General features: G+C 37.1%; 1 protein-coding gene across 5 annotated transcripts in view; it reads left to right on the top strand.

Moving 5' to 3' along the window:
- SLC44A1 (solute carrier family 44 member 1) overlaps positions 1-15,087 on the top strand; it is a 193,557-nt gene that overhangs the window by 144,168 nt on the left and 34,302 nt on the right. For 2 of the 5 annotated variants that reach the window (XM_049116337.1, XM_049116339.1), the window contains 2 exons: positions 1,908-1,988; positions 4,995-7,395. In XM_049116337.1, coding sequence (XP_048972294.1) covers positions 1,908-1,988; positions 4,995-5,018 — 105 coding nt within the window. In that variant the 3' untranslated portion in view covers positions 5,019-7,395. Of the gene's footprint in view, positions 1-1,907; positions 2,199-4,994; positions 7,396-15,087 lie in introns of those variants that run through there. The other 3 variants (XM_025433237.3, XM_049116336.1, XM_049116338.1) reach the window with 2 other exon arrangements.

Consider the following 15,087-nt stretch of genomic DNA (forward strand, 5'->3'; position numbering starts at 1 on the left):
TAGGGGTAAAAATACTAGTGAAAATATTCTGCAAAACGTTCTCTGTAATTCACTCCTAGTATATGTAACTGAGTAATTTGGAGTTATACCTGTAGTGTTCAGGAATGAGGTTAGTCATAGGGAAATCAGGGAAGAAAGTCCCATCCTTGGCATGGATGGGAAAATTTAAATACACCAAGCTGTAGCCATACCCACTTTAGCCCTGAGTTCACATTATGTCATACTACTGCCTCCCTCTCTGCGATTAGATGGAATAGAATTGACTTTTTAAACCGAGTTTTAGCCCTTGAATTGGAACATTGGACCACTGATGTTCTCAGTGCCCTTTCCTAAAGTGGAGCTCAAAGACTTCCTAGGTTGTAGTACCTGTCTGTATTTCTCCATCTATCATCTTTCCAAATATTATTGCTATCAACCCCACTAGAACTCATTATCCTAAGTATGCCAGGCCAAATTGAGGGTGTTGCGTAATGAATACAGATGAACAGACCCTGATTGTATTATTTTCCATTAGTCAAGATCCAAATCTTTACACAGGTATTAACATTTACATTCTTTATACTTATGTAGCCTCTGCAGCTTCCCTGTTTTCGAATCTCAATAGAAATTTTTTAAAAATTTAGAAACCGTATTTAAATGGTTCAAATACTGTTACCAATGTCAAATGCTACCAAATTAAGGATACTTCTTAATAATAATACTTTGCTGTTAAGCAGTGAAATATTCCTACCTGAAGAGTAGGTAACATTGAAGAGTAAATATTAGACACTAAGATAACAAGTCCTCTGCCCAGGAGTGTGGTTTATCTAGTTAAATCTAAAATAAATGTGGTAATAAATAAGATAGATTCCTTTTTTTCCCCCCAATTGCAAAAGTTGTAAATGATTTAACGGACATATTTGGTACTGATGATCTCTTTCACTGAGAACACCATCAGCTAAATTTTGGACTTTTTCATAATGTCTAAATTATAATTCTAACTGGTTGTCTTCATGATGGTATTTGACTTGTGAGCATTCTACCTCCCTGCTGATGAAGGCATTTAGAAGAAGAATTTGGTGATATCTGGCTGGCTTAGTCGGTAGAGCATGTGACTCTTGATCTCGGGGTTATAAATTTCAGTGCCATGTGGGTGTAGATTAAAAAAAAAAAAAGGAAGAAGAATTTGTTTTTGTTTTTTAAACCCCTGATCAGAAGCTGAGTAAAAAAAATATACTTTTTCTTCTTTTAGTGTTTTCTGTAAGAATGATGAGAATATTTAATGGAGAAGTACTCCATAAACTTTGACAGGATAGAAATGTCTCCTTTGGGGCACAATCCCATTTTAACTACTTTTGACCACAAGTTCTGGTTGTTACTTCCTGTCTTCCTGCTTTATGGAGTAATTTCAAAGCCAGATAGGCATTTTTTTTTAAGTAGCTCATTTATGGCTTGGTAAAAACTGTGTTCTGGACATAGTAGTATCGATGTTTTCTTTTACCTTCTAAGGTTATTTTAAAGAGAGGGCGTAAATGCTGGAGTATGGAGTAAAATGCTCTTGTTGTTCCGTTTAACCTTGATTTGGAAAAAGTAGAACAACAAAACAATAACCAAGTCTGGGAAAACAGTCCTTTTAAAAAAAAAAGTTAGGTATTTTCTCTTCCAAATAGAAGTAACATTCTTACCTTGAGCCTCAGTACGATGGTCACAACGAATGGATCAAAAAGATTTTATCTTGACAAATTGCAGCCTATCCACACAAATTTAGCAGCTCTTGTGTAGAGTTAATAAATATAATTTACTGCTATGTTTTCAGGCCATCCATTTACTAACATAGAATCAAAAATGTAAATGCTCCTTAGAAGTCATCTACCAACCATCATCTGAAAGGACCCAAGAATTCATGCAATCTGGTCCATATTTTGCAGGAGTTTGTGGAAAACAGTAGAAAAGCAATGAAAGAAGCTGGGAAGGGAGGCGTTGCTGATGCCAGAGAGCTAAAACCGATGGTAGGTGGAGATGAGGCAGTGGCCGGCCTCCAAGAGTTTCATTTTCACTTCCTCTCTCTCTCTGTCTTCACTGATTGCACTTCTTCGGGAGAAGCTTTGGTTATCTGTATCACGCAGGACGTGCTGCTCTTTCTGTTTGTGTGTTTACCCATCACCTGGATTGCAGAATTCTTGTCACAACTGAGGTCACCTTCTGTAAAAGTAAGCTGAAAGGAACAGCATCGTTTTCCTGTGCCTGTGGTGGGCAGGGGCTCTTTTGTCCCTAAAGTAAAACTGCTGGTTCAATGCAGGGTGGGGAGGTGGGGGGGGGGGACACAAGAGGGGGGGTCTTTTTAACTGTCAGTGTTTGGTTTTCATCAGACTGAACATGTGGTTATACGGTTGAATGGACAGTCTGATTTTTGTCATTTTTGGGAGGTGATAATTCCTTTCAACTTGCTAAAATTCATATCCCCCACTTTTTAAATATTGTTTTGTTTCTGTTCCTGTCTTTTACCCTTTGCTGACTTTTTCTTCCGTTGCCTGGATTGTACTTTCTTTGTTTCTTAAGCTATTTTTCAGTAGCCAACAAGGTTTATTTCCATCAGCACTCACGTTCCCGCTCAGTAAGACAACCTGGTCTTCTCTAACCTCAGCTTAATTGTGAGAAGGATAAATGATCTCTGGTCAGTGATATATATGTATTATAAGTACTCTACTTTCATTTGAAGAAAAAAAAAAGCAACTTAATCACTGTAAGAGACTCCTGAGTTGCTTTTCCCACAGATATTCCCACCTCTGCATAATGACAGATGTCTCTTGCGTATGTTTGTGTAATTACTGCTTATTTTACAAATGTATTGTTCTTAAAGAGCATGTTACTACAAGATATTATATGATTGCCTACCTCCTTAAACAGTTCATTTTAAATAATGTGCCTTCTAATTGCACATAACCTCCAAAAGTATGAGATGAAGACTCTTCTTTCTTCTTTATAGTGTAGTAAGTGGTTGATTTCATAGGTTTCCATCTTAAAAATAAATACATAATATAAAACAAGCCCATTTAAGTATACAAGAGTAAAGAAAATGGGTCTGTTTAAGATAGGGAGGGAGGAAGGCTATATGGATATGCAGAATAATTGTATATTCAACCTAAATTAAAACCTCAGCAGAATGTTTAGAATAAACTCTTTCCTCCATAACCCCTTCCAGGGCATGTTTTGGTGTTACTTTTAATAGCATTGATAATTATAAAGTCAAGACTTCAATGTTTACTTTCCAAGGTACAGATCACTCTAATCATAAGTAAAGGGATGTCGAGCTCTTAGTTTTAATTAAGCCTGCATCTACCAGAACTGCATTGAGTGAGCGAGGGGCACCATCAGCAACACCCCCAGTCTGGTTACTTGCCTTCCCTTTCTTTCTTTCTGTATCCCTCTTACTTAACACTGGCTGAGGGGGACAGCAATAAAGGTTCTTGCCAACTTTCTGGTGGCATGGGGAAATGAGGAAGGCTTTCTTCTTGCCACTGTTCGTCTTTCTTGTTCAGTAAATAAGGATCCCAGCCTATAACTTAAAAAGGTAAAACATAAAATCTGAAAATGCAAGCCATTTTTTCTCTCCCTTTTCTGCCTTTCCACTAGTTGACACTTTTCTATTAAATCATTTGTCAGTAATAATCATTTTTTAAAAGGGAGAAGTATTTGGAGGTCTAGACTAGCTTAGTTTGACCATGAATTGGCATATGTATTTCTGCATCATTCTTTAGTGAAAGATAAATTGCGGTTGACCAGAATGCAGAATTCTCTTACCTAAACCCCTAATTCATTGGCGATAATACTAGGAGAATTGCCCAAGTTATGGGGCATTCTACCAGAAGCCAAGATTTAGAAAGATTTTTTTTTCCAATATTACTTTCAGTTTTAAATTAATGTCCCTTAACTCAAACTCTGCTTTAAAATCTTCATTCATATTTTGCTTTTATTTTATGTTGTTCATCAGTTCATTGCTTGCTGATTAATGGCAAAACCCTCCACTATGTCCCCAAATCTATCTTTTATGTGCATTGTTCTTCTGGTGCTTTGGACATTATAGCATTTGATCTCTAAGAATGATGTTTTATATGATTTAAAAACTTCCCAGGAGAGAAGTTGAGATGTTGCTTACAGGGTAGTTAAAAATTTGAAGCATAACCAGTAGCTCTGATTCTTAGCTCTCTTTTTAAATTAGCATGATAAGAGTTGACCACTCTCTTGGATGTGTCCCTAAATAATTATCTGAGAAATTCCTCACTCAAATTTAGGGATTGATAGAATTTAGGATTGCTTATTTTTATTTGCTTGGTTTAATTCACATGTTGTTCCCTTAGATGAAAATTCTGTAAAAGTGTCATACCTATTTTGCTGTATCTATACAATCTGCTCTTTAAGTTCACTTGTCTATCTTCTTTCTTGATGGGATATTTTAATTTAGGGTTTACTTTTTGCCTATAGAATAACATTCAGGAAAAATGAGGTTTTAAGTTTCCCTTTTGACAGGAGACCGTTGAAGTAAATAAGTACTTCCAGTTTAACTCTTGAGCTTTTATTTTTATTTTTATTTTTTTTGAGAGAACCTCACCAGTTAAGGAAACTTTAAAGGTTTGTGAGGTCATCCTATAAATCTTTGAAAATGATTTTAGAAAAATTGATCAAATGTGATGTAGAAGTTTAAGAAAGAGACATTCCGGCCTTCCGCGTACAGGAAAGAATTTATAGAGGAAAGGGGAGAAAAGAAACCTGAACACTATAGCAACTTAGGCCATAGACGTATTCTTCTACATATCTCAAAGATTCCCCCAAAAGGAAGTGTGATTTTCAACATTCATAGGAATTATAGCCCCTGGAATAGAAGTTCAAGGAGAAAGGCTCTCAGTCCATTTTGCTTTGCTGCCGCTTATCACCATCTATGTATTTGTAACATCATTCATGATCTCCTTTTAATGGTAATTGTCTAAGATTATACTCTGTATGACTTTGTTTTCTAGGCTTCGGGAGCAAGTTCTGCTTGAACCTAGCCGACCGTTATGGAACCCATTGACATTCCAAAACAATATATACACATAACTATGTATTTGTGTGTGTGGGTGTGTGTATATATGTATATGTATGTGTGTATATATATGTATATGTATATACACACACACACATAATCAGCCAAAATCAGAGAAAAGGAACAGGGATTTAATACCTTTTTTATGCTTATTTTTGTCAAACATGTACTCCTTTCATACGGGTGGCTTTTACAAGGCAACTGCCGTCATTTAATGTTTTCAATTGTAATTGTCTTAATGGAAATGTTAAGATTCATATCTGATTAACATTTTTAATAACTTAGAGGAGATTTTAACTTTAGTTATTTAAATTAGGTAAAATGATTGTACCGAATTCTCTGTCTAAAGTTTATTCAGGGGTGATTTTCCCTGATGTATGCATAAAATCAAGGTCTTATTTTACTGATGCATAAGTCCTAGTGGGATGAGACTAGGCATATGCTTTCAGATAAATAAGGAGATACTCCAATCAGTTTTCCCCAATCAAAGAAGCCATGTCATTTTACTTTTAGAAACATACTAGTGGACTCAATATGGGAATTTTCATAATAGCTCATGCATTTGTCAGCCAACATTAAAAAGTAACCAACTCCTCAGGTATTTGTAGTTTACCCTAAGCTTCTATAAGAGAGTAGGTTAAAAAGAAAAGGGTAGATAATCTTTCTTATGCAAACTTTGTTCTTATAGTTTGTCTTTCTTTCATTTTTTACTGTAGTAGCATCCTCCACACATTTGTGTGCCTGATTTGAAGGGAAGCTGGGGTGCCCAGCAACTTTAGCCTTTAAGTTTCTGTGTATTGATTTGCTGATTAAGTAATGCTGGGAGGAATAAAAAAGGGAGAGAATTGTGGAACACAAAGCATTGCAGATTCCAGTGCTTGGGCTTCTGCTTCTAAGGAACTTCAGTGGCTTCAGGCTTAAGTGGCCATTTTATTCAAATGCTTGCTGTAAAATCTGAAAACATACTGGCAGGTGCTCCTCTCCTCGGCAATTCATTCAGTATCCAGAATCCTACAATGTTTCACTGAAGAATTGGTTATATTTTTTTGATCCTCAAGTGTTGAATATTCTTTTTCTTTGGGAATGGGTTTGGGGTTTTTTGTTTCTTGTTGTTTTTCTTTTTTATTCCTGAAGCTTACCAGATATGAATGGCTAATATTCCATTGTTCTGCTTATTGTAATGGTGAATGCTTTAAGAAAAAAAAAGTGTAATTTGCTAAGAATAATTCATGATCTGTTTATGCGATAACTCCTTTTTGTTACGATTTTTTTAAAAAAAGCTATTTTTGTTAATGTAAAGTAAATATTTCAGAGCAAATTTTTTAAACTTATTGCACTAAATACAGGCTCTGTACAAAAAAAAAAAAAAGCCTCAGCATTTTATCATTCCATGGAAGAAGAATCTTTTGAAAGAAAGCATTGCCTCCTACCAGAATTAGACAGTGAATTAGACCGGTATTATGGAAATGCATACAATTAATGTCACTAGGGCTTAATAAGCAGCGATTTGCTCACGTGCTTGCTTTCAAAGGGTTAGACCTTTAAATTGCTGCAAAAGGTAAATTGTTTCCTTGTTTTTTGTTTTTTGTTTTTAAGTATCCGTGTTCTTTACTCTAGCTAGGCTAAAATTTGCTAAATGCCTTGGTTTCTTTTCAAAGCTCATGTAATATTTCTGATTTTTCAGAATATTTGCAATAAGAGTCTGGATTAAAAAAAAAAAAAAAAAACCACACAGTTAAGAGCTCATATCTTGGCAAGACCTGAGAAACCAACATTGTGAGAATAGCTATTTTGAAACAGTAATTCTCCAGAAGTTAACATCTAACATCAGCCAGACAGTATCATTGTACTCTTTTGTATCATTTGAAATGGAATAAATATAATTATGTAACTAACAATTACCCAAATAGATGAGAGAGCAAATAATGTGAGAAAATTCGGAATACCTTCTGTTTCATAGCCACACAGATTTTGGACGTTAAGAAACATTGGGAACTAAATTTAGGATTGGAAAAAGTTTGGAAGACGAGTATCAGAACAGAAGACATTCTAGGAGCTAGCTATTTTAGGAGATGTCCCTCCAAAGTGACGTGATGGAAGTCTTGAATTTGGAAATTAGGTTCTACTCACTTGGACATCCCAACATCATGGACTCTTGCTGCTCCCTGTTGCATTTGCTCACAATCTCAGCTATTTGGAAGCCACCAGGAATGCTTTCTAATTATCATTTGCAACTAGAACTGTAATCAGAAAGAAATTTTGTATTTTTGTATAACTTGATTGTGTGCCATTTTATATAACAGGTCCTGTTTTACAAATAAATTTTGTTTTACTAACATTGTGTTTAGAAATTATGATCTATGTGTAACCATGTCATTTGAGTTTCAAATTAATTGCCAGGCTGTTTTCCCTAAGTAAATTTGTGTGCCATGTAAGTAGATATATGCATCTGTGCATATATACATTACACAGGCACACACAGAGAGATATTTAATACAGAGAATATCACTCTCTTGTGAGCTTCATTCCTTGATACGTGTTATAAAGCCTCACAGAGGCTTTTTAGCAATATTTAAATGTTTTGAGGTTATGTTTGGATATTCCTGCTGCCTCTTTCATTCATTGCGAGTCATTCTCCAGCTAGCTCTGGGCTGCCTTATTGCTATTCGCTCACTGCCTCCATCTTCTGCCCAAGTGCGAAGAATAGATGAAAAACAAAAATTATCTGTGATATGTGGTGACCTGAATAATTTTATAAGCCATTGACTCTGTGTTGTGGTTTGTGTCTTTTTCTGTGGTGGATCTTCAAAACTGTGTTCAGTACTTACATCTCCAGAGTCACAGTTAGGGTCCTCTACTGTAAATACTGATCATGGTGACCAGAGTATCACTGTGGGTTCTGTTATCAGAAAAAGGCTCTGATACATGATTTAGACTTTCTAGGCTCCTGCCTCAAGAGCAAGCGCTGCTGTAATATAAAATGGAAGGGAAAAGGATATATATTTCAGTTATAAATCCACGAGACCCATCTTCTATGGGAGGCTTAACCAGCGCCTTAGGTAAACATTAGGAATTTAGCTAGGGCATTGAGATTATATAATCCTTGCATGGATGAGCAGAGCTCAAAGCAAGTTGTTCCTTTAAATCATTTAATGCAATGCTTCATGTTTAGGATTAGAGCTTTTATCCTATCCTATAGCATGATTAAACCCCACGTACTGCAATTTAAGTAGCTTAACTGTGTGTTGTTCCCCAAACTTCTTCCACAGTGGTTGGGGAGGAGGCGCTCCCTAAGTCTATTTTAAAATTATACTGGAAATAAGTTTTTTTCTCTAGAGAATATCCCCTTACTCTTATATTTTCTTTTTTCAGCAAAGAACATTAAGCTGCTGATTTCTGATACCATTGACCTTGGTATCTGCCAGGGGCCCTTGTCTTTCCAGGGCAGTTTCAGGATTTCATCCCACTAGGGGGTAGTGAAGAGCTGACCCCTGCCTTTGCCCTGGTCCTGAGCTGCAGCTTTACACCGGAGCAGTGTTCTCCCAACAGAACTGCTGGCACCAAATATCAGGCCATGTCAGTGCCCCCAACGCTTCAGCCATTTCCACCAGGCACCTGTACTAGCTAATAAAATCCATTTCAGGAGGTCCTCTCCACCCACCCCACCTACAAAACAAAACTATGGGGTCAGTTCCAAAACCAGAGTTGCCAATTATGGTGACCCAAGCATTTAATTTTATCTTTGGTCAGTAACCTTCTCACTTGAATTTTTGGAGTTTCCAGTAGCCTTAACATAGCCTGTGAGAAGTTTCCTTCAGAAAAGTCTTTAAGCTTTCTTTCACCTTTCAATAAGTTCTCTACTGCTTTTTTTATTGCTACTAAAAAAAAAAAAAAAAAAATCCTGAGAGTCTGGAGGCTTATCGATGCACCTGCCACAGTTAATTTCTGTATTCTTTTCATATATTCCATCTGACAGGAGTGCACTACAAGGGCTTGCTTAGAGTTGTTAAGACGTGGTCTGTGAATATATATTGGAAAATTGCAGGTTCAAAGTAAATACATATATAAATGTGTTATATATTCACAGCATAGACTGCCTTTTGCTTTAAATGCATATTCATGTGTCTTTGTGTACTAAGTATGCACATTAGCCCTTTTGAAAAGTAGGCACTGTTCAGATACAGTGGCTGCTTTTGGAGTTAGCTCATCTTTGATTAGTGGCACATAGCCTAAATTTTGAAAGCAAGACCCTTGAATGGGTCAAGAGAAAAATCTAAAGCATGTAACAAACTTAAAAAGCAAATCAGAAAACTAAGCATGTTGCATATGCTTGTCAATTTAAAATAGCACACTCTCCCCATTCAGATTTCATAAATGTGAGCCAAATTCTTATTCTCTACATTTTAAGAGGAAAATTTTAATCCAAGATTCAAATCTTTAAAAATATCTTTCTTACAGAAAACTTCAATGCCAAGTTTTTAAATTTGAGAGTTTCTGTGGAAAACCTTTCTATAGAAATACTATAGTACCTTTTCTTCCCATCTTCGTGATTTTTATATGTGTAAAAAAAGACAAATCATGGTTCAGTTTCAGTATTGCATGAACAATGATCACTTTTGTAAATTACACGGACAGGATTTAAGTCTGATATTTTCTAAAGGAGTTCATTAGTAAATTTGTGGAAAAGACGTGAAATTATTAGGAACCAAAATATTAGACAATGTTTTCCCATTTTGATACTCAATTTTACAACTAAAATGATTTCGTGAGGAATAAATACTCCAGGCCAGAGCATTCAGAATAATAAAGCTTTTCAGTTACTAAATTGACTAAACTAAAGGTTTAGTCAATATCTGGTTGAATATGAAAACATTGTAATTCCTAAATGTTTCAGAAAAATTTTCACTTTTATTTGCTAAGACCTGATTTTAATATTTGATATTCTTAAGCAGGTTCTTAATCTTTTGGGAGGACTATGGGCCCCTTTGAGAAGCTTATGAAAGCAATGGACTTTCTCTCAAATGCGCATAGCACATCTATGAACATTTAAAATGGTAATAGAATTTCAGGGCCCTCCATCTGCCAGCCTCCACCCCACCAGCCCCTTGGAGCCTAATGCACACAAATCAAAAGCTGCTCTAATGTTGATGTGATAACATGTTTTGAAATAAAGTCGTGATTAGGCCGTCCACTGAAGATACTTCTAAGATAGTACTTACCAACTTCTGTCTTGGAATCATTTGTATAACTTGAAGACTTTGATTTAGTACCAGCTTTGGAAATCGAAACCACACTAATCTGAGTGAGTAACAAAATGGTCAACACTGAATCTTCAGGACAGTAAGATTTCTTTCCTTGGAGGTATGATGGTGTGTGTTGGAGAGGGGATTTTGGCAAGCTACCAAATTCTTGGGCATGGACAAGAAAATCCAAGAAGGAATCCTTATAATTATCACATCTACCAAAACACTCAATTCTTTTTATTATTGCTCAGATATGACAAACCTTATCAGTAGATCACTGTCTAAAAATCTATCCGTCATCATGACCAAGAACAGTTGAAGATGATGATCAATGAGCAAACTCAGTATAGTTCATAGTTGATAACATTTTAGTAGAAAGTTGGAGGAGCAGATGCTGGGGGTGGAGGGCAGGGAATTCCAAATTTATTTTTCTCCCTCCTTATATCAGGGAGGTATTTCTTTGTTTTGCCTTTCTAGTCACCCCCTAGAGCAGCCTTTGGCCACTCTGCTAATGAGACTGTGCCTCCACTGCCCCGCAGCCACCCGGTCTTCTTTAGGGAAGCATGTGGATTTCTTGACATCTCAACCTTACTATTAGTTAGGGTGCTGCATCTACATTGAGGGCCCTCGGGGCCCTTAAAGGAGCAGCTAGAAATCCTTAAAGGAGTTTGAAGTTCTTTTTAAGATTGGGTTCCAATGAGTCATTTATAGTCAGACATCAAACCGTTACCTACATTTTCAAGCTGAAGAAAGCAGTGGGAATCTCATAACTGGCTGGAGAAGAAAGGAGAAAATTCAGCTCCCTCCCCGACCCCATACCTCCAGAAGAGCTTTAATGAACCTTCTGCAGTAGCAAATGGAGAGACCATGGGTGGAAATTCCCATATCGGGTGCAAAAGGCCCTAAGTCCAGTGTAAGTATCTACATTTGATATTCCTTTTGTTGTAGATGTGTATGACTTAGAGAGAATGTTCTGATCTTCACATCTGAATCTGATCCACCCATCCCGTCAGATTGGAATGTAGTTGGAGTTAGTTATATTTTTTTTCAGGAATTTGTGTTAAACCATTCTGTGTGAGTAAAAGTAAGCACTGAAAAGAAGACTTGAATAAATGGGCATGGAACTGAGTGGAAGCTACAGCCAGCATCCCAGAGACCATTCTACCTGCCACTAGAAAATGTGAGCACTCTATTTGCCGTGTTGATCATCAGGCCAGGATTCATAAATTGTGTTAGATACCTCGCAGGAATGAGACAATAATAGGACAACTTTGGGGGCTGATGATTTGAGACAGGGACCATTCAGTAAATTTTCCCCATCCTCTGGGTTCCAGTAGTCTGCTCAGAGTTCTTTTTGGCTCCTCTTGTTTTTGTGCTAGTTTTGGTTTTCAGAGACTTAGCATGGGGAAAGTTACCTTTCTTCTATGTTGCCTTAGTGCTGCAAGGTTATATTGTGTTGTTGAGGTTTTCTGACTTCTTCCTTCCTATAAAAGGATACTGGGAGCTCCATAATGAAAAGAAGTTTCAATTGTACTAACTCAGTACATTCTTGACCACTGAGTGCACTTCAAACAGGTCTTGTACCCAGTGAGGTAAGTTCAGTGGGTTGTTAGCTGATCCGATTATAGGAGGAAAAACATTACAACTAATAAAAAAGTAGGGAGAAAAGCATAGAGGGCACCTAACAAAATAATAGGGGCTCTGGAAAAACAACCAAAGACAAAAGCGTATCTTCTGAAGACCAAAGGTCCAACTTTAAGTACTTGCTGGCACAGCCCATCTGAACTTCTGGAGATGAGAATAGAGCTCCTAGAAGAGGCAGCCAAGCTTTAAGATGAGTCAGTGCAATAGGGACCTGCTATTGATCGCTCAGGCTCTGAGCCTTATATCCAGTGTCAGGCCCAGCCCGGTGTACGGAAGTGCAGTGTAAGGGGTGATATGAATAGAAAACACGCATCAGTGTCTCGATTGCTCACTGCTGTGTGATCCAGCATGAGAAGTATGTTGTGGTACCACATATTTCTCTATCTGATGCCTTTTTTTGTCTTCGTCATTTTCTTTTGCCATTTGCATCCTATTTCATAGTGTCAAAATGAATTTTTGTATCACGTCCTGTCTGTCCATTACGAACTATGGGATCACAGTTCAGCCTTCCATGAATTCTGTAGTTCGGGATCCTTTACTTTAGCGCTATTTTGAGCTTTTCCTTATCACAGTGTCACTACACTGTATTCAGGTGGGGAAACAAACATGTAGGTGCTTGAACATGCCCCACAGACACGGTTGTAGCCCTACTATTTGTGACTGTCATTATTGACACAGTGCAGACTTTACAGACAGAGCATTATGCTCTCAGAGGACTTTAAAAATATGTATATTAAGCAATTAACTTTCTGGAGTTATCAAATCTTGCTGGGAAATTAACTTACAAGAGCTCTGAAATGGATGGAATTCCATCTGGCTTCAGAGTACAATGAGCCTATATGAAATGGAGCTTTGAAATGTTTTTCTTGTGCAGAAATATGAACTAGAAAAAAAGTGCTGATCCAATGCTAAGTTTTCTCTGTGTACTGACTCAGTTGCCAGAATTATAATGAAAACTGTATTTTAGTCTAAAAAATGTATAGAATTTTTTATGTAATAAATAAAATTTTATAGGAAAGAATATCATTGTCTACTGTGTTGGAACCTTTCCCATGCCCAGGATGGTGATAAATAGCACTGTAAGGGAGGAAAATAATTTTCCCCCTACCCTTCTGAGTTTTTAGCTGAGACCCCTACATGACAGAAGACAGATCAATGAGAGAAAAGCAGGCAGAAATTTGTTAACATGTATACCTCATGTATACATGGGAGATACCCAGGGAAAATTGAGTCGTCCCCCGCCAAGGTGACTTAGAATTCAAGCTTAAACACCATCTTACTAGGGAAAGGGGAGGTCTCATAGAGAAGAGGAGATGATTTTTAGGGAAGATGAGTGGGCCCTTAGAAGAATACAGGAGGGGTAAGATAGTTTGTGAGAGAGTTAGCCTGGGTATGGTGTCGACTTCTTGTCTCCAGTGATAAGTCCATTCTCCCTCGTTGAGGAACCTCCCAAAAAGAGAATTGATGACACTCAAGTTCCTTTTGGAGGATCTGTCTTTAGCCAGATAAGGAGCATTCAGAGAAAGCCTCTTCCTGCATTTGCTGTTTTTCAAGTACCTACAGTTCAAAATGATCAATATACCACAATGGCATTTTTTGGGTGGCATGTTTTGAAATTGTAGACTGTAGAGTCATATTTTGGGGTGGCATATTCTACTCTTCAGTAGAAATAGTGATCCTGGGCAACATCTTGTCTTCAGATTAGGTCATTATGCTGCAAGGGTACCCTAGAATTTCCCAGCTCTTCCTTTCTAGCACCTCTCAGCATATCCTAGGGTCTTTGAGATACAAAATATAAAAGCACTACAAACCAAAGAAGTACCAAATTCATCCACTGCCCGACCAGGCTTGAATCTGACTTGCCCTGTGAATGCTAAGGTTACAACTGAATTAAGTCATTAGGTGGAGTAGAAAAAGGCCTGTTGGATAACATTTACAATGGAAAACACTTTTGGCTGGTACGCCCTGCACGTAAATGGAAGCCTGGATCTGTGCTAAGTTCATGGGTTTGTGAAACTGTGGTATGCCATCATTTATGCAGTGGCTGTGCCCCATTAAAGTTTGGAAAAAGCAAGCTTGTTTAAAACTAATTGTATTTTAAATGGTACTGGGGACTAAAGAAGAGGATGTGCATAAGTGGAAGACCTTTTGGTATACCAATAAACTTCTAATTTGTTTCATAGTTTTGGACTTTATTTAAGATGCTGCTGTACAGACTACTTTTCATTAGCAAATGTGAATGATGCCCAGATCATAGATGTTTATCTGTACCCATCTTGCCAAAAGTTGTTACAGAACATTTGTGAGGCCTCCTCAAACACTGGAGGTACTTGAGGTACTGGAGTATATTAATGATTCCGGACTGTTAATTCTTTTTTTTGGGTGGTTCTGATGTAAATATATATAATTTCTTGTTCTATAGACCACCTAGTGATTAAAGATCCTGTGAAAAGCCTCACATCTCCTAAAAGGAACCCAGAATTTTTTTCTTTGACTGTGGAAAGTATACTCTGTATTCAATTTCAAATTTCAGAGAATAAAGAAAAATCTATAGGATTTCTTCCAGGAAGCTACTATTTGCACACTCCAGGTTAATATGTAAGTTAGGATTGAAATTTGAGCTTCAACTAGCTGTATAGATCGAAGCTCTTACAGGTGTTGAAAAGTTCAGAAAGAAGCCAGTGTCCTATGAGAATCTTTGGCCTTAGATCTTTGATCAAGTGCTATGAAACTATTCAGTGCCTTTTCACATCATTTGTGTTTTCTGGTTGGTTGTGGCAAGTAGCAGTGAAAGCAAATGTGCTTTGTGCCTTTAATTTGATATTATGCGTTAACTATTCAAATCCTGAGAAAAATAACTTTAGAAGATGCACCTAGATTGCATTTGGGTTTTCAGAAAACACAAAGCTAAGGTATTAGACCATTTCATGGACTTATCAGCAATTTCAATAGAAGTCTTAAAGCTTTCTGGATAGTTAGCAGCTCCCTGGCCAGGTATGTCAGTCTAGAGAGGCGACAGTAAGGAATTGCCTTCAAGGCAAAACAAAAGGGCTTTTAGTCATTCATACTTATCATATAACTTTACACTTGGAGACAGGATATTAAGAGTTTGTGTTTGATCTACTGTCCATCTGCTAGGAA

Source organism: Canis lupus, chromosome 11, assembly GCF_003254725.2.
Source record: "Canis lupus dingo isolate Sandy chromosome 11, ASM325472v2, whole genome shotgun sequence".
Lineage (NCBI taxonomy): Eukaryota > Metazoa > Chordata > Mammalia > Carnivora > Canidae > Canis > Canis lupus.